Source organism: Musca autumnalis, unplaced genomic scaffold, assembly GCF_047663935.1.
Source record: "Musca autumnalis isolate F117 unplaced genomic scaffold, ASM4766393v1 scaffold_2, whole genome shotgun sequence".
Lineage (NCBI taxonomy): Eukaryota > Metazoa > Arthropoda > Insecta > Diptera > Muscidae > Musca > Musca autumnalis.
The window spans coordinates 81,915,946-81,936,861 of record NW_027411755.1 but is presented as its reverse complement, the minus strand read 5'-3'; the positions used below and the strand labels follow the sequence as shown (position 1 = coordinate 81,936,861).

Sequence of the window (20,916 nt, the reverse complement as noted above, 5' to 3'; positions counted from 1 at the left end):
CCAAAAATAGAATGTGGAGGCACATCCGCGGTTCTTGAAGAATCTGTTTGAAATATGTGTATAAAGACATATTTTTGATGGGTGCTACTGAAACCGGATGCGCGATCTTTACCCACTTTTAGGTTTTTTGCATTGTGTGATGCAACTGGCGGCACACTTTGACCGCTGAGTGAAACATCGAAATATGCATAAATATTGAAAGAGATTGATTCGCTGTATCCAACAACGGATGCGCATCAAACGATTTTAACTAATTCTTGAATAATAGGCTTTTTAATCTCCACATTTTTTGAATGATTGTAATTTCAATATTGCTCTTAATTTCCTATCCTTATAAGTTATCACAGTAAGCAAATAAGCTTTCACGATGGTAAACCATATTTCTTGATGAAGTTTTAGCAGTACACATTAATTATTGTATGGGATTTTAGCGAAATAGTTGGAGAACTCCCAAATATTTTCTCTAATTTTTAAATCAAACCAAAATATATATTTGCAACAATATTTTCCAACAATAAGTTTTTCTCTTTTGTTGTTGATATAATATGCAATTTATGTACCCAATCTCTATAAATTTGGTATCATATTTTTCTACGCATTGTCTAGATTCCGCATATATTTTTTTTAATTTATTTTTTTGAGGGTTTGTACGGACCCTGGGACAGGATAATTTGGATTTTCTTCAATATTTTTTATTATTTGTTGATTTTCCGCGAAAATAATAATAAATTTAATAACTATTTAAACATCTACGAATAGATATGGAATGCTGTAAATGATTTATGCATACATTTTCTCATAACAACAAATAAGATATTTTTAAATATTTTTTCTTTATATGAGAATAAAAACCGATATAACTTTTGCGCCCATTGGTTTTCGCCATATATGCATGTTGTCAGTTTTTATAAATGTATGTCTTTGACCAGTAGTGGAATTCTGTAACTCTGTTTTGGCGACGACAAAAATTATAAAGAACTAATTGTTTTATATATCGTCACCATAAACCCGAAGACGTAACCCACATAAAAACGAAATTAGTTTTTTGGATGGAATCTGATATATGCTCTTGCAAAATTTTAAGCCTCTACGTTCAAAAACAGCGATCCTATTCAATAAATGGCATTTCGGATAATGACATAACATTGCTGATGTTGTTGTAATGACGGATCTCAAAACCAAGCGCTTTGGCGGTTTTAATTCCATTACTTGCCCCCATTCGTGCATGATACTCCAAATACTCGCCCTTATAAGATTGATATTCTTATAAAACAGTTTTTCATTTTATAACGTTTTTGCTTGTCCAGAAAAGTTTTGGTTTTTGTGGGTTACGTATTAGGACATTTATTATGACGATATGTAGAAGCAGAAGGAAGAATATTGTATTTTTCTCTTAGTCCATATCCATAGTTCAAAATCGCGTAAAACATTAGAAGCAAAATGCAAGCAAACAACTAAAAATCTGCATACAAAAAATGTTTTTATTGTAAGATAAAATAAATTATGTTACTGTAATTAGCGAACAGTATTTTGTAAATGGGTTAATTCATGTACGTAATTCAAGGGACGAACAACTTGATTCTAGGGACGAACAGCATAATTCAAACGTTCATGGGAACATGCCATTACGCTCTCAAAATAACATATTGAATAGGGTAAGTGCACCAATAGTCGGCACTTTAAGGATTATGAAGTTCCGAGTCTAAATGCCCAATTAAATTGAATGTAAGTTGTTACGATTCGTAATTTTGTGTAGTTTTAGATTATATAAACAATTTTTTATTTTATTCTGTTCCATATGCAAACATTGCAATATTAGTGAAATACCGCTTTTTCACCAGTAGTCGGCAACATTTTCCAATTGTCGGCATGAGATGTTCCAATAGTCGGCATGTTATATTTAAATAAAGAAAAAATGCATACTTTAAACAAACAAAACTATTAGTACAATTCGAGACCTTGGAATAATTTTTGATGCTGGTATGTCGTTCATACCCCATATTGATTATATTCTACCTAAAACATATAAAATGCTTTCTTTTCTTAAAAGGAATGGCAAAGTTTTTTCCGATTTTCATACCCTAACGACTCTTTTTAATGCTTTTGTTCGTTCTAAGGTTGAATAAGCGTCCATTATTTGGGATCCGCCCAGCAAAATCCATGCGTCACGCGTAAAAAAAGTCCAACGACAGTTTGTGAATTACGCTCTAAGATTTTTTCCTATATCCGGTTCTCACATATGATTCTAAATGTTTCCTTTTGGGCCTGCAAACCCTTGAGCAAAGTCGGCTAATGCAGTATGCTCTTTTTGTCTTCGACTTGATTAACAATACATTAGATTCTGATGAATTACTTTCACACATTCCATTATATGTTCCTCCGAGGCAGATGAGGTATATTAATATTTTTAACATTCCAATTCATCGCGTAAACTATGCCATCCATAGCCCATTAATGAGAGCGTTTCGCTACATAAATGATATTAACATAAATTTTCAAATGAAATACTGCAAATTTATAGAGTTATGCCGACTTCAGGAAAACTTTACAACTTGTTGTCCCAAAAGTCGGCATCAGCAAAAATTGCACAATTACAAATATCTTTTTAAAATTTATTTTTTTAAAACAGTTGTATTTGTTGTCGAGCTTTAGGCCATATTGTGTATTTTAATTACTTTCCATTATTTTTCTAAAGTGTTCGTTTACACTGTGCAACACTGGAAATGCAAACAACTACTAATGGCCATTTTCTGAAAGTCCATATTGAGACTACAAAAACCTTAATTGGGTTTTGTGTTCTTAGATCGGGTTTAGATTTTATGGCCTCATCTAAACCGACCTAAAATGAGCTTTTTGTCCAGTGATCGGACCTTTATCTCCGAAACTAATAAGAATTTTGCTTTGCAGTCTTCAGCAATATTGTAGCCCTAAAGTAGTAGAATTTATGTGTCAAACAGATGAACTAGGAAAAGCTGCATCTAGCGCATCAAACTCGTTAAAATATAGAAAAGTTTACATAATTTCCGAAATTCTGGTCAGTAACAACTAAACTGTTGGGAGTTGAAACAAGTAACCATTCTAAAAATGTTCCAAATAATGTGACCATCAATTCTTCAGAACATTCTGAAACTCTAAAATTGTTATTTCATGTTGTTTAAGGGGTAATTCATAATATACCTTTTACAAAACTTATTTCAAACAATGTTCACACATACTGTTTATTCTCATGTTTGGGATTTCAATGAATTATTGAAATATTTACCAAATTGTTGTTGAGAACATTGCTATAAACAAGACTATAGAGGCATTTTACAACAATATAATATTCTGAAGAGTTGTGTATTACATTCCAGAGAATATTTTCCCAAAAGGTAACATTAAGAAGAATTAAACATTTTGGGAGATATGCTGCGAAATATACACAAATTATAGAATTTTTAGATATATTATAAAATTTGAGGCAATAAATGCCGTTTTTCGAGTTCACTATTCCTCCAAATATTTTCTTCTTGCTCTTATCTACAAGTTTGCTGCAGATGCCAAAACGAGATTCGTATTGGTTTCAGATTCGATCTTTTACCATGTTTAGATGAGGCCATAAAACCGAACCCGATCTAAGAAAACAAAACCCAAATATGGTTATTGCCTATTGGTCCTCTACTTTCATAAAATTCTGGATAGAAGTTGTTTGCACGCGATTGGCTCAAAAATGTTGCTCAGTGTTATTTATTCTCTACCTATGCAACAAAAATTTTGTTGAAAATTTCTTCGTTTTAATATGATTACAGAGGTTATAAGGTTAACATCTCTACATTTTCTTAAAAAACTTGCATTTTCGGTTGTGTTGAAAAATCCTCTCTGATAAAAACTCAAATTTCGAAATAATAGTTGGTCGTAACTCAATGAAATTTTACACAAAGTTAACTGACAAAATTTTTTAAGCATTTTTAAGATCATTTTCGTGTTTTGTTTTCTGAATTTTTAGTTATTTGAGTTCAAATTCAAATTTATACTGGAAAAGTTATAAAAGAGACATATTGCTTGTTATCTCTAACGTATGCATGTTCCTATAATTCTTTGCGGAAAAACGTCCTCACAGCTGTGGTCTGATTTCGTTTTTTCTTAAAGATTTATTAACCAGCAATTTTAACTTTTTCTTGTTCTCTTCTTGTAAGTTACATTAATGGAGAATATTTTGTGTTGAGCCACCCTTAAAATTGTGTTTGTCCTACTGTCTAGGAAGCATAGATCAATTAAGTGGTTCACATGTAAAAAAAGAAATTGTTTCTTAAATGGACAATAAAAACAAGGGTAGGAATGGTATGTTTAAAAATAAACACGTTTACGTCCCATTGCTACCTAGTTTCTTAACATTTGGAAACCACTCCAAGAATTGGTACAGAGTTGACGTGTGTCATAGATCACGTAAAAAAAAAGGGAAAAAAGGTAAACGACGACACAGACGCACAGACACAATTTCAAGATTCCAAAACTGCGTCAGAGATAAACAAAAAAGTAAACAATACAAACATTCCAACATAGGACGGTTATTGTCAGCATTATGGCTGAGCGCGCTTACGCCGCCGCTGTTTATACGTGAAACGTGTCTGCCAATTACATAAATTATACGTGCATAGTTTCTGTTTTACAATTCACAGACAAACAAACCAAAAATTGGCCTGTATATGCCGGCATTAGCCAATAAAATGTTGTTGTTATTTCAAATTTATCATTATGATTAATAAATGCAAATAGACGTAATTCACGGAAGTGTCTAACAAAATTTTGCTCATTTTCTTAATACTCCATGCTAAAAACAAAACAACAATAGTTCACAATGTGTTCATTTTTTACCTTAATTGGAATAATGAAGGTGATGGATGGATGACTGACTGACTGAATGGGTGCTGGTATTAAGTCAATAACTAGGTAGGTATGTATGTACTTTAAGTACATATGTATGTATGTATATTTAAATGTACTTACCAATTGTTTCGTCATAGCAAAATTTTTCCTCGAAACAATTCCAATAAAAATCTTCCCAACAGCTGAAAAAATAAAATCGTAATTAGCAAATTATTTGTGATAATATTGTATGAAATAAAACTTGTTTGTTTTGAGATTTTAAGAAACAAGTGGGCAGTCTGTAATACCCTACACCAATATTAGACTATATGTAGCAGGGAAATTTTGTTCAGGTAAGTCCTAACTGGTGTTTTTGTAGTTTTTTTATTTATTGATTCCTCCGCATAAAGATTAAAAACGTATAAATTAGTGTGTCAAATGTAAATTTAATGACAAAATATAGTAAATAACAAGTATACGAAAAAAAACTATGAAAATGAGTAGAAAAGTAAGCAATGAGTATCCATACGGTTACACTTGTACGAGGGCAGTTCGGAAACTTCTTAGCCTAGCACAAAAAGCGCGGTATAAACAGAAAAAAGTTAAGTGTTTTGGACACTTCCATCTCTGTTATGAACACATGTTAAATTTTGTTTCGATCTGGCAACTCCTTCATATAGAAACAGGTGTTCAAAAAAGACGAATCCGCAATTTGTTTACAATGGAAAAATTAGAAATGCGTGCTGTCATTATATATTTACATAAAAAAGGTTTATCGGGACAAGAAATTCATAATGATTGGTGAATGTGTTAGGTGAAAGTGCTCCTTCATATGCAACAGTAAAAAATTGGGTTGCTGAATTTAAACGTGGTCGCACAAGCATTGAAGATGAACCACGTAGTGGACGTTCAAAAACAGCAACAACAACAGAAATTGTAGCCAATATTAAATGATCGACGAATAAAAGTGCGTGAAATTGCTAATATCATGGGCATCTCAAATGATCGAGTCCATTTAATTTTGCATGAAGAACTACAGATGAAAAAGCTTTCTGTAAGATTGTTGCCGCATTTGTTAACAGTCGATCAAAAACGCATAAGAATGAACATTTCTCAAGCTTGTTTGGATCATTTTAAGCGAAATAAAATGGATTTTAAGCGTCGTTTCATAACTGTTGATGAGACATGGATCCACCACTATCCTCCAGAGACAAAAGAACAATCCAAACAATGGACTGTGGACAATGGGCAATGGAAAGCAAAAACAATCGGCTGGTAAGGTTATGGCAACGGTTTTTTGGGACTTCAAAGGCATTTTATTGATTGACTATCTGCAAAAGGGTAAAACAATAAATTCAGAGTACTATTGCAACTTTTAGGATCAATTAAATGTACAAATTCGAGAAAAACGTCCTGGCTTACAACACAAACAAATAATTTTTCATCAAGACAACGCACCAGCGCACAAGAGTGTTTTAACAATGGCTAAAATCAACGAATTAAAGTACGAGTTGCTTGACCACCCACCTTATTCTCCTGATTTAGCTCCCAGTGACTTTTACTTGTTCCCAAATCTAAAAAAATCCTTGCTGGCAAGCATTTTACCTCAAATGAAGATGCAATTACAGTTGTAAACCACTTTTTTGAAGACCTTGAGGAAAACTATTTTAATCAAGGGTTAGAATTGCTAGGAAAGCGTTGGACTAAGTGTATTGAAGTTTCAGGAGATTATATTGAAAAATAAAAATATTTTTGAAAAACTAACTATTCTCTTTCATTGATAGGCTAAGAAGTTTCCGAACCGCCGTCGTATGACCGTTCCAAATTTTGGAAGTAGTTATGGAGTTTATTCTTAAAAGAATGTGCATTGCTGATGCTTTGTATTTCATTATTCCAAAGAATTTTTGTATTATGTAATTGCTGATACTAATGATATCAATCAATGGCACAATTTGTTCGTTCTATTAGATTTAGAAATTTTTAATTTTTAAAAAATGTATTTTGTTTGTTTTTTTGTATACCCCCAAAATAGTATGGAGGGTATATTAAGTTTGTTTTTTCGTTTACAAAGCATTGAAATAATCATTTGCGACCGTATAAAGTATATATATTCTTGATGAGGCTAAAATTCTGAGTCGATCTATGCTTGTCCTCCCTCCGTCTGTGGTAATCATTCTAGCATCCACAAAACTGGAGATAGTTCGATGAAGGGCATTATCAGTCCACGTTTTGGTATAGCCCCCATATAACGTATTTTGACGTTTTTAGTCACATTTCAAACCGAATTAGCTATACTTTGACATTTGGGTTTCCTAGTGATCAACAAACTTATATTCCAAAAATTATTGTCATAGGTCCATGTTTTGGTACAGCCCCCATATAACGGTACCTCCCGATTTCCGGTATTTTGAGGAATTTAGCTAAAATTTTTAACCGAACTAGCTGTAATTTGACATTTCAGGTTCTCAGTGGTCACTAAAATTCTCTACCAAAAATCGTCAATATAGGTACATGGTATGGTTTAGCCCCCATATAACGGTACCTCCCGATTTTCGGTATTTTGAGGATTTTAGCTACAATTTTTAACCGGAATGGGTGTAATTTTACATGTAAGCATCGATCTAGCTGTAATTTGACATTTAAAGTTTTCATTGTTTGACGGAACTACCCGTAATTTGACTTTTGAGGTTCCCAGCAGTTACATAACTTTTCCACCAAAAATTGTAAAGATTCTTTCTTTTACCTGGCTGAACATATTTTTTAGATTAGATTAGATAATTTAGGAAAGGATACTAATTATCCCATTTTAATTAAGACTATTTTATGGTGTTGGGCCCGGCCAAACTTAACGACTTTTAACCTTTTTTTTTGTGTAGAAGTATCAGGGTTTTCATGGGAGGGAGTTTAAGCCGAAACCGTAAAGAGAATTGGCATACTCTGAAACGTGTTGAGTTCTGGTCAAGCCATAAACGAATGATGTTATTGAAAGCCACGTTCAGTTTTCGTCTGCTCAAGGAATCACAATTTGCAAATAGCTCGCATACAAAAATTAATCCAGGTACTAGATAAGTTTTAGCCATGAGTCACCTAATATAAGCTATGTATGTCTTTTTACGTGATAATTCGTAATAATTATTACGAAATTTTACTAAATGTTGTCTTTTTACACAAAAGTTCAGTAAAAGAGTGCAAAATGAGAGAACAATTTTGACAGTTGTTTGCTGAGAACTTGATAAAGATTGCTGGAAAAATTTTTCCCAACTACATTTAGCAAGTTCGCTCAGCTGTTTTTCTATCATCTGTTAATGATCAACTGTTCATATAATATAATATTTATTCTTACATAGAATTTAAGAACTTTTTCACTGCTTTGGATTTTGTTTTTCTTTCATTCATTGGCGCCAATGTTTTTTGATTCTTGATTCAGTAACATCCAGAAGGGCAGTTACACAGCTGTGATCAGCACGAAATCCATTTATTTTTACAGCTGTCGTTATCCTTAAAGGTTAAAAGTGAAAGTAAATTTTTGCCAACCCTTTTGGCAGCGCTTATATCCTCCAATCAGAAGGGATAAGGGTTAAGTGGGGTACACACCATCAGTTTTGACTGTCGATTTTTCGGAAATATCGATAAATGTCAAACTGTCCAGCAACCACACAATATTTTGTGGTTGCCTGATGACTGACAAAAATGAACGGCCACACTGGCAAGCAACCGATTATTTGAGCAAAACTGACAGTCAAAACTGATCGTGTGTACCCCGCTTTAGTAACGTTGCGAAAATAAACTAAAGAAATACAAGCCATAAAGTAATAATATAACGACACATAAATCTGGCATTACATCTCGTATATGTTTGTTCCAACAAGTTTTAATCCAAAATATGGGTTGGAGTAGCCGATATATTCATGTGCAAGGTATATTTGTTCCATAACTTTCTCAAGTCACACTGAATGTCGTCATTCTGGATTTTATCAGGTGAATTTTTATTTCCAAATTTCAAGGCAATCATCTAGGAGTATACACTGGGATATAGTGTCCGAACAAGACTGATAAACAATCGTTGTCAAATACATAATGTATGATCATGATAATTTGATGATTAGTTTAAACGGAATTCAATTTCGACACAAAAATGTACATTAATTGTAAGATTAATGATCAATGTTGCAGAAAGGTTTTTCGTCATCGTATTTTTTATTTAAACATTTTTGGAATGTTAGCTAATATTCTATTGGAAACACTAACACTTAAATCTCAGTGAAAATTTACAAGTAAATTAAGTCGAGCATATTAATTATTTCAGACGTATTACGGGTTTGTTTAAGACGAAATTTTATGACTTTTTCAGTTTCAATTTTTGAAGTTTTTAGGGTTCGTATCGAGGCTTCTTTTCATTTTAACTAGATTATGTATTAAACACATATGCTAAGTTTACATTTACGAAATCCACACGATTTCATCTGTCAATTCCATAGCTCAAACGTCAAATGAAATCTCATCCGAAATTCATTGGATTTCATTTGACGTTTAACCTATGGATTTGACAGATGAAATCGAGTGGATTTCGTAAATGTAAACATAGCATTATTCTCATTATGAAATTATGGTGTAGGATATTTAGTTATCAAGACTGCCTGTTATAACTTTCTATGTTGCTTTTACTTACCTTTGACAACAACGGCACATTTTTACAGATGAATGCTGGAACAATTCCTATAGTTGAAATGATTGCTTGCTTATGAGGTTATTAAAAAAATTAAAACCCACTATGGGTTGTTTACATTCATATAACTTGTTGCTCTTTCCGAGTTAGTTTGTTATGAATGACGGACGACGCTGCACAAGATAACTACTTTTGTATATATTAATGGTGTTCAAAAGAGCACATGCACGTCTGAATTCGGCAAATTGTTATTGCTTTTTGTTTGAAATATTTGTATTGCTAACAGCCAAATATGGGGTTGCTATTATTTGTTTTTTTTTTTCGATTGTTAATCGTGTTTTAATCAGAAGCTAATGCCGATATGAGTTAACATCTAGTTTTGTTATTGGTTGCCTTTTCTTTTCTTTTATCTTTCTTTTTTCTGCGGAGTAATAGTATCGTTGACTGCAGCGTTTAAGGCCTCATTTAAGTCTAAATGACAGTATAAATCTCAGCGTGGTTCACAGCGAAGAAGACCGACGCTGTCACAACGATGTGCGGTCTGTTGCGAGTGTAAATGTTAACTGAGCGCATACACTCCGTTAAAAAAGCAAACAAATGATCAAAGAAAAGAGTACTTTAAAAATTCCTCTGATGTTCAGTTCATTAAAGAGAATAAGAAAATTGACGCTCACTTAATAATCCTCCTCAAATCGGCCATTACTTTTTAAGTGTACACTCAAAGTAAGTGAAGCTACCACCCGTCATTTGAAATTGGCCAACATTAAGAACGTGACTAGAGCTACTGTTTTCCCCTCGACCTTTTCAACTGTCAAGAGACTAGTTTGTAATTTACATGAATGTGCAAAAAAGTGTGATTCAAATAATTAACAAACTATTTACATGTCAACACCTGTTTACACATTTTCATTGGAGAGCCCAGGCATCGGTCGAAGCTGAATAAAAGTACACAGAGCGCCGAATATACAAACTAATTTTTATACACTACGGAGAGTTAGAAAATAATGACAATTACTGGAGTGATCGTTTGATTTACTAATTTACATTATGTTATAATATTTTTTTCAGAATATTTAAGGCAAGTGTTGCTTATTATTTATTTGGTTGGCTACGTCTTATGTTCAAACTACCGACTCCACTCGCAATTCGTACTATACAAAACAACATAGGAATTAATCAAATAATGGCTCTTCACAAATTCCTGTATAAATTTCAGGCTTGCCATAATATATTAAAAAGATGGGGAACCTTTGGGCATAATTCGGGTTTACATGTGACTTCCCGCTTTTTTTTTAATTTTTACCACAGATGGATCTCATTGTCCTGAATAAAACAACATATATTTTATCTATGGGAAGTCCATACTTCCCGAGATATAGGCATTCAATCTCCAAAAAATCTAGTAGCCATACAAATCCCCGTCATAAGACAAACTTCTAATTTATAAGAATATTTATTCGAGTACCCGATTTTTGTTCCGGTCCATAGGAGAAAGCTTTATAATTAGTGATTATTTTCGGCAAGTAAGTAACCAAATTCAAGATGTCACCAATACAGTGGAAGCCAAAGACTAAATCCACCAGATCAAAATCTACATAGAGATGATAATAATAATAATAATAATAATAATAATTGTTCCACAAACATCCCAGATGGGACAAGGGAGACGGGAGACTTCTCTCATATCAATGAGTGCACCCCGATTCATATTACCTCAATGATATGGGACCTACTGTTTATTGCCGAGTCCGAACGGCGTGTCCTAAGACACCACTTGTAGAGAAGTTTTACATGGCTGAAATACTCAGGAAATGTCGCCAACATCACTGAGGGGTATTTTGCCACCGTTGAAAATTTGATGTTGCCTGGCCTGGGAATCGAACCCACGACCTTTAGAGTGCAAGGCGGGTGTGCATACCATTGCACCACGGTGGCACCCATACATAGAGATGATAAGCAATTGCAAAATTATATGTCTTTTCCAAAACCTGATAGGATATCGAAAAAAATAGTACAAATTTGTAAATTCTTGCAGCTCTGGAACAGACATTATATAAACATAAGAAAACATACAATTGGAGAAATTGTAATAAGGTATCAGAAAGATCAAAAGGAGCATCGGTTAAGAGGTTCTCATTGAAAAAACTTGGAGGAATAAGCATGCATGATCCATTCAGTGCTACGTTCTGTAAATTGTTCAATCTTCTATAATTGTTCAATCTTCTAAATTCTATAATGTTATGTCATTAGTCGATGTTAGTCGGCGTATAGACCTTAAAAACAGCTTCTATCCGGAAAACAAGAGTTAGAGTGGGTCGGTTAGAGATAATAGTGAAAACGGGGATGCAATAGTTTTAAAACTGTCTTATAACTTTTCTAAATTAAATATTTGGGGTGTTGGATTTCCTAACGTTTTTTATAGAAATGTTTTGTTGGACAATGTGGTCAAAAGTTATTCATTTGGTCCGATCTATATCCCAACAAATGCAGTAATTAAGTTTTTAGCCAAAAATATTCAATCATTTCCTGGAAATTTCGATAGTTCTATCATTGATGGTGATTTAAATTCCAAGCGTCCACATCCGCAATGATGTTAATTGTGATTTGTTATATGTCTATCCTCCAAATTATCGAAATTTAAATTTGTTCAGGAACTTAGCACTTCAGTAATTCGATTCTCTAACTCATTTTTTAGTTACCGACAGGGATCGGTAAAATTAAAACGCAAAATTATGAATTAAATGTTTTAATAAAAGTCGACAGCAGTCTTGCTATCCATAGAACATAGCGACTACTTTTTGCGCTCTTATTTACTCAAAATGTTTTTTTTGTAATTTTGTTGTTGTTGTTTTTCCGTAATTTTAAGCATTCTAATCTTACCGATTTTTGTATGTAACTCAAAAAATGAGTTACAGAATCGCACTGCCGGGAGTTTTTTTCTATTTATTCATTCCGAAAAGATGAGTTACAGAATCGCACTGCCGGGAGTTTTTTTTTTTGTTTTTTATTTATTCATTCCGAAAAGATTAAAGTAACACATAGGAAGTTATTTTTATCAGATGGGGTAAAAAGATAGTATAGATTATGACATGCATAACAAAAAGAACTGAAGCGTTTGGTATGGATAAGTTCTGACCAATCGAGACCTGAATATGTCAAATAGTGTTGCTAAACATTTTAATTAAAGAACGGGTCGCTATAGAATAAACTAACGGATTATTTAAAATACCGGGTCCTAGAGCGTATAAACAAATTAATAATATCTTAGGTAAAACGAAATGATACACCTGTAAAGAAATTTCAGTCAATGGGACAGTTATATCCGAGGAATGCGAAAAATTATGCATCTATGTACATATTTCTTTAAAGCAATATTTTGGTAATTTTTATAGCGGCACAGCTTCACTCAGTACAAGGGACGGAAATGATTGCTCCTCTTGAATTTTAAGATGATGTTTTTTAATTTCTTGACAAATTCACAAAGGAAAAAATTGTCAACAGATTAAAAATTGTTGACTCTTACTGGTTGGGGAATTAAAATCAATATTTCAAAATGTCAAGCAATTGGTTTAAGAAACACATCAGGGAAATGTAAGCACTTGGTTGTTCACCAAGAAAAAAGTTGAATTTGTTTCTAAACAACGAAGAAATTCCCATTGTAAATAATTTTCAACATTTATGAGTAAATTTTTGATATTTAAAAAGCATGCCCGCCTTGCTCCTAACCACGGTAGAACAATATAAGGTATATATATATATTATATATTTATTTCAATTTTGAAAAATGAAAAAAATAAAGCCATAATAAGCATGTACTTTTATGATTTCAAAAACAAAACTTTGAAACAGATTCTCTATTTTCAACGAATTTTTAGCGCCCTCAAACATTTTTGCAAGAATTCTATCGAAATGAAATGATTCAAGTTTTTCAAAATATTCAATCAACTATGAAAAAATATTAGTTTTGTTTTTAAATTTCAATACTTTATAGACATTTCCTTGTTTTGTTGACATATACCGATGACACTAACATTACAAACATAAACAAATTCCTATGTGGTTGTTGTTGAGTTGTATTTGTTGTAGTATTTACTTTACATTATTTGTTGTACCAGGCTCATAACAAGGCAAATGGAATAAAATCTGCATATATTCTTCCTAATTCTATAATAAATACCTTCCGAAGGAGTCGCATCCCCCTTCTCTTTTTATATGCATTTCCGATTTGGTTTAGTATATCTCCACCTGTTATCGTCGAGTTTTCTGTTTTTATTTTTTTAGAGAAAAATTCTACGTTTGTGTGTTAATAAAAATGTCCAGTCTTTAAATAAACAGTTTCCAAATTGGTACATATACTACAATATAGCAAACATTACTCCGCTGTCCACTTATGCGATGAATTGAATAGCTAGCTGGCTTTATATCCCGATTATCTATCTCCCTAACCCAAAATTGAATATGTTCTAATTGTAATTGGTCTAACACCTACTACATTCACCGTTAGGCTTTTGTGAAAGTGGTTTGGTTTCACAGCAAGTGCAATTTACTGACTTTTTTGTTAGTTAGTATCTAACTAAATTTAGTCTAATAGTCCAAAATAAGGATTATATTAGAGTTGTGTCGTTCCGGAACGAACTAGTTCAAAGGAACTACTCCACAAAAGGAACGACCGGTACTAGGTCCGACTATGCGGTTCAGCTAGTTCCTTTTGTCCCTCGTTCGTTTTTCTCCCATTCTTTTTGCTCTTCTCTTTCAGTTAGTTCCATCAGTTCATTTAACATCAGTTGTCACTCTCTCTTCCTATCTTTTATTAGTGAATAAGAAATCTCATAGTGTCATTTCATCTTTCATTTCATACTAAACTGATTTTTGCCGAATTAAAAAAAAACAATTGAAGTATTTTTAATTAGCAAAACGATTGTAAATTTGTTTTAAATATTTGTATTCTACCATGAAGAAAGCGGAAAAAAATTATTTTTCTTTTGTTTTGATGAAGAAGAAGCGCGAACGATATGAACTGAGTGAACGAGCATGAGTGTGGGTATGCATATAAAGGTTGGTACTAAAAGGAACCATGGAACTAACTGAACGACCTAGTTCCTTTTGCGGAACGGAACGGAAAAGATCGAACCGCAAAAGGAACGAGATTGCCCAACTCTAGATTATATATGTCGGAATCCTATTCGAATTTCGATCTACTATATTCGGTAAAGTTGTAGTCAGTGATTACCAGTGATTAATTATAAATGGAAGCAATACAAAATCGTGTGGGGGCCACCGTGGTGCAATGGTTAGCACTTCCGCCTTGCACTCAGAAGGTCTGCGGTTCGAATCCCAGGCCAAGCAACATCAATAAATTCTCAACGGTGGCAAAATTCCCCCTCAGTAATGTTGGCGACATTTCCTGAGTATTTCAGCCATGAAACTTCTCTACTAGTGGTGTCGTATGACACGCCGTTCGGACTCGGCGATGGAAAGTAGGTCCAATATCATTGAGCCAATATGAATCGGCTCATTGATATGAGAGAAGACTCCCTTGTCCCTTCCGGGATGTTATGGGAACATATGTATACATTGTATACAAAATCGTGTACCTGAACATACCCTATTTGATGTTTTACCTAAAATAATGGAGTCGTAACTATTGGATGGATGGAGGTTAACATGCAGGAGGTTAGGTAAATACTATTAATATCTTTATCTTAGTACATACTTTATAAAAATCTAAATATTCTCGAAAACCAATAATTTTGATCCAAGTATTTCAAAAATTTGGTAACCCTTATTATACAACTTCATTCATTGTCGACTTTGTCGTGGGATATTTAGCTTGATACTCTTGTCGTCTGTTTACTTTCGTGTGAGCACAATCGCATTGTATTGTTGTTTGGTGTTGGACGTTGTACAACAATCCGTCATTGGTATCAACAGTTTTGTTGTTGTTATTGATGATGGTCGGTTCTTCTTGTTTGTACGGTGCGGTATGGTGTATGGGTCGTTTGGTTTCACTGTTGTCTGATAAAAACGAAAAAATAACGCTGAGTTTGCATTTTGATAAAAAATTAAAGGTATTTTTATTATAGCGAGAAGACGCACTCTCTTTATACCAAATGTACATACGACCAAAAAGAGAATTGATGGTGTTACCAGATAATTATTACATTTTAGGTATAACTTCAGAAATTTGAAATTTCAGGGGTATAACACGGAAGCCAATTTGGTTCAAAATAAGCAAAAAGTTACATAAAAGCGAACTGTCAAAAATTGCTACAACATACACATTTGTGCAAAAAGTCAGCCGACTAAAATAACAAACATTTTAGTCCAATTATATAACGAATCATGTGATTTTTACGCCATAGAAACCCCAAATATATATGTTCCAGAACCTGCAAGAATCTATTAATGATATAAAAAAATACTAAAATGAACTAAGAACGGCGTTAATTTCCGTCCGGCCGAACTTTTTATGCCCACAACCATGAGTTGTGATGAAGTACTAAGCACAATCGCCGCGTCTAAGCATATTTCTAGAAGAAATGGAATACACTAACTGATGAATATAGCTTTTTTTAAACAAGGTTTAATACCAATGAGACATCCACATTTTCTATCCATTCAGAATCTGAAATACCATGTTACAGCCATTCCATTTGGACGATGCGTGTAGGCTTTCCAACCTTTTAGAATCCGATATACCAAGTAACAGTCGCTACAGTGACATCGAGCCGTATAGTTGTATCTTCCAGTCTACGAACCTACAATACCTCTTCTTCAAAAAGGGTATATATATCCCTCAAATTACAGCCATACCGACAATTCTCCGCAGGATTGTTGTATATCCCGAACGAAGACTATATACCAAATTTTACCTATTTCTCTAGGACAATACGGTTAAACCTTCAAAATACCGAAAATCGGTTATCGTTCTATGGGGAAATATGAAAACGACAAATTTCTAGGGGAAAGTTGTGTAGCCCCAAAGAAGTCAAAATACAAAATTTCTGTCATTTCGGTAAGATAATGTGGATAAAATCTTCAAAATACCGAACATGGGTAGTAGCGTTGTATGGGGCTTATATCAAAACGTGGACCTATATTGGAGAATATTAATGCCAAATTTCAACCACTTCAGTAAAGATATATAGCTAAAGCCTTCAAAATTCCCAAAATCGGGAGGTACCTGTGTGCCTATACTGAAAAAAATTTTTTTAATTGTTTAGGTTAGCCAGTAAGCTTGTCTTATTTTTCCAGAAAGATGATTCCAAACGTTGTAATTTTTATACCCTTCAACATAATATAAATCCACGTTTTGATATAGCCCCCATAGAAGTACATCCCGAAATTTACTGAAATTTTGTATTTAGTCTTCGTTGGGGCTATAAAACTTTCAACCTGCATAGAACGGTATCTTCCGATTTTCGGTATTTTGAAGGTTGTGGCCACAATAATCCACCGAAATGGCTAAATTTGGTATTTGGTCTTCATTTGGGGTATTATACTTTCCATATGAAATTTGTCGGTATAGCTCCACATCGTCATAAAGCCACCATAGAACGTACCTCCCAATTTTCGGTGTTTTTGAAGATTGTGGCCCCAATATTCCGCAGAAACTTGTCGGTATATGTCCATGACTTAGTATAGCCCCCATATCACGGTACCTCCCTATTTCCGATACTTTAAAGGTTGTGGTCTCAATATTCCACCGTAATGGCTGAAATTTGGTATTTGGTTTTCACTTGGGGTTTTAAACGTTCAATATGAAATTTTTCGATATAGGTCCACGCTCCATAGAACGGTACCTCCATATTACCGGTATTTTGATGGTTGTGTCCTCAATATTTCACCGAAATTGCTGAATTTTGATATTTGGTCTTCATTTGAGGAATTAAACTTTCTTCCAGAAATTTGTCGGTACAGATCCAGAGCCCCCAAAGAACGCACTTCCGATTTTCTGTATTTTGAAGATTGTGGCCATAGCAACCCACCGATATAGCTGAAATTTCGTATTTAGTCTTTGTTGGACGTAAAAGCCTTCTGACTGAAATTTGTCGTTTATTAAAAATTTTGCATGAATATATAGTCAGACGAACATTCGAAATACATAATAAAAATGTGATTGATATGATTAAATATGACAATTTATTCTCGAATTTTGGACGAAGATAGATAATAGCAGTCCTTCTGCAACAATATTCGAGGTCTCATATGATAATAATGTTGTCAGCGTTTGGAAATGCAACGAAACGTAATCCGGACTAAGGTAACTTGAAGACATGTTTGGTTTCTGCGTCGTGAAAATCGCAAGTTTCGTTCGATTTTGGCATAAAACTTATTGTAATTTTAGAAAACAGTTCTGAAAATCATTTTATGTCAAGACATATCGGAAATTACGAGGAATAATAAAATATTAAAGGCGACATTTTTCCTCATAATTTCTAACAGTTTTCGACATAAGAGGATTTTCGAAATCGTATTCTGAAACTTCAATACATTTTAGGTCAAATATAAAACGAAACTAGCGATTTTTACCACGTACAAACCATAAATGTGTTTACATTACCTTAATCCGGGTTACATTTCGTTGCATTTCCAAACGCTGCACAGTTGTGCAAATCACTGATCTAGCGGTGCGAAATTAATAACTTGGAAACGAATGGAGATATCTTTTTGAAATTTTGCACAAACGTAGTATGTGTCCGTGGGTAATAATGGACTAAATATGAACTACATCGGCTAATATTTTGGTATAGCCGCCATATAACGGTACCTCCTGATATTCGGTATTAGTTGTAATTTGGTACTTGGGGTTTCTAGTGGTCACTAAACCTTTCCACCAAAAATTGTGGACATAGGTCCACGTTTGGGTATAGGCAAGGGGCCTAAGGTACCTCCCGATTTCAGTATTTTGGGGGTTTAAAGCTACATTTTCCGGCCAAATTAGGTGTCATTTGGTATTTGAGGTTCCCAGTGGACACAAACATTCTCCACCAAAAATTGTGGACATAGGCCTACGTTTTGATATTGTCCCCATATAACGGTACATCCCAATATTCGGTATTGTTAGGATTTTGTCTACATTTTCAGACCAAATAAGCTGAATTTTGGTATAGGAGGTTCTCGTTGGTTATACATCTTCTCCACCAAAAATTGTGACCATAGGTCTACATTTTGATATAGCCCCCATATAACTGTACCGACAGATTTTGGCTATTTTGAGGATTTAGGCTATTTTTCAAGACCATTTATCAGCAAGATTTGCAGCTATTTGCAGCTAAAGTGGGGTCATTCGGAATCTAGGAAGTCCAAATTAATTAGTAAAATCAAAATTGGACTGGACCTTAGAGGACCTTTGTAGTTACGCTTGAATAACTGAGTGAATATTTACAACAACAACAAAAGTAAAAACAAATTTTTAGTCAGCAGAGTGTCTGTAATCGATACAATGGAAAACATTTCGCAATTATATACTTTGATTTTTTGACTTTTGCGGCGCTAGATCAATGGTTTGGACCAGTGTGCGCTGGCAGCATTTATTTTCATATGATACCTTGCAGGGACGTACGCAGGATTTCCTTTCGGGGGGGGCCCAACTTGACCAAAAATCATGAAAATTGAAAATGGTGTGTAGGGTTACGTAAAGCTTTTTTAAGGTTTAGCTGTTGATTTTATATGAAATATTGACACAAAGTATAAAAATTCAGTAGAGAAAGATCACAATATTTAGGATACAATTTTAACTCTTTACCGAGTATTAAATATAAGTTAAATATAAGATATTTAGAATTGAAATTGAAACCACGTTTGGTATAGTCGCCATATAAAAGTTGCGCCCCGTTTTCAGTATTTTGGACCTATATGATTAAAAATATACGTCAACGTTATGGTATATCCCAGCATTTTAAAAGTACAGAGAATTGCCATTATTTCTGCTATCGCAAGATTTTCAGTATTTCGAAGCTCTTAATCTAATTTTTAGAATATCATCTGTAATACAGATTTTGGGATTCCTTTTTGTGAAAGAGCCTCCATGCAGAAAGTGGTTAAAATATATCCACGTTTTAATCCAATCCCTACTTAACTATATTCGCGAGTGGGACGAATTGAGTTATACAGGAGTTATAGGGTATAGGGGTATAGTTCGACCCGAACATAACGCCTCATTTTTTTTAATTACATATCGAAAAACCCTTACGACTTATATAAAGAAGAATAACACGTATCTGCGAGCACAGATTGGACTTCTATACCTAGCTATTGTGTCGATAACCTAAGAATAAACTATTCTTTAATGCCATAAAAACGCCAAATTTGATTAATTAAAAACTTTAGAAATTTAAAAACGGACGATGCAGACTACGATTCATAGACTCCAAATAATTTTCAGAGTACTGTTTGAGACTACAAAACTCATGTTTGGACTAAGCCACAGCATGGTCGATCTAATATCTCAGAAACCAATTGGCAAACTCTAGCTAAGTCGTGACAAAATAATATAAGTCGAAAGTTTTCATGATTGTTGTTCCGGCTGCATTCTTTACTTTTGGTATAATGTTAAAGAACGACTTAACTAACTTTAATTGAAAAGTGCTTACACTTGGGAAGTTTTTGCAGTTTCGGAAACTACAATGTTCATAGATGAGAAAAACCCAAAAAACAAGAAAAAAAATTGCTGGATGGATTTTTAAATAAATCGCGGTCAAAGTTCACATATTTAGGTGTCTTTTAGGTTTTCATGGTTTTGCTTGGAAATTGCAAGTCCTATCGTAATGGGACTAAAAATGTTGTAACTGTAAAAATTCTCTACACGATTGGCCTTTACTACTTTTTCCTAAGTTTTACCATTTTTGAGATATAGAAGTTCAAATTGGGACAATGCACTGACTGTATCGCCTCCTTATACAACAATGTCATGTATAAAGTCCTTAACTAACTTTAGTTGAAAACGGCTTACACCTGGGAAAATAGATGGCGGGATTTTTAAATAAATCGCGGTCAAAGTTCATATTTTTAGGATTTTGCTGGATGCGGCAAGTCCTATCGAAAGGCAACTAAGAAAAATGTTGTAGCAGTGAAAATCCTCTTTAACATTTTCTTTAGTCCCATTTCGATAGGACTTGTCGTTCCCACGCAAAATCGTGAAAACCTAAAATAATCCAAAAAATGTGAACTTTGATCGCGATTTATTTGAAAATTCCTCCGGCGATATTTTTTTTTTCTTTTTTTTTCATCTATGAATAGTTACTGCTCCCACAAGCCATTTTAGTTGGTCTCCTTAGAATTTAGAGCTTTGAAGCATGGACTTTCCCCCTCAAAATTTGATATCGCAGTAAACAAGACAACAAATGTCAAAAAAGTCCAAAGTATCAGTCTTAAGCTGCACTTATGTTGAAATTTGAGAGGGA

General features: G+C 33.7%; 1 protein-coding gene across 21 annotated transcripts in view; it reads right to left on the bottom strand.

Annotated features, from left to right (window-relative positions):
- Nucleotides 1-20,916, bottom strand: part of LOC141394168 (uncharacterized) — a 162,402-nt gene that overhangs the window by 58,880 nt on the left and 82,606 nt on the right. For 7 of the 21 annotated variants that reach the window (XM_073968117.1, XM_073968124.1, XM_073968128.1 and 4 more), the window contains 2 exons: nt 9,515-9,697; nt 4,987-5,048 (listed from right to left, as the gene is read on the bottom strand). In XM_073968117.1, coding sequence (XP_073824218.1) covers nt 4,987-5,048; nt 9,515-9,534 — 82 coding nt within the window. In that variant the 5' untranslated portion in view covers nt 9,535-9,697. Of the gene's footprint in view, nt 1-4,986; nt 5,049-9,514; nt 9,983-20,916 lie in introns of all 21 variants that reach the window. The other 14 variants (XM_073968114.1, XM_073968113.1, XM_073968115.1 and 11 more) reach the window with 3 other exon arrangements.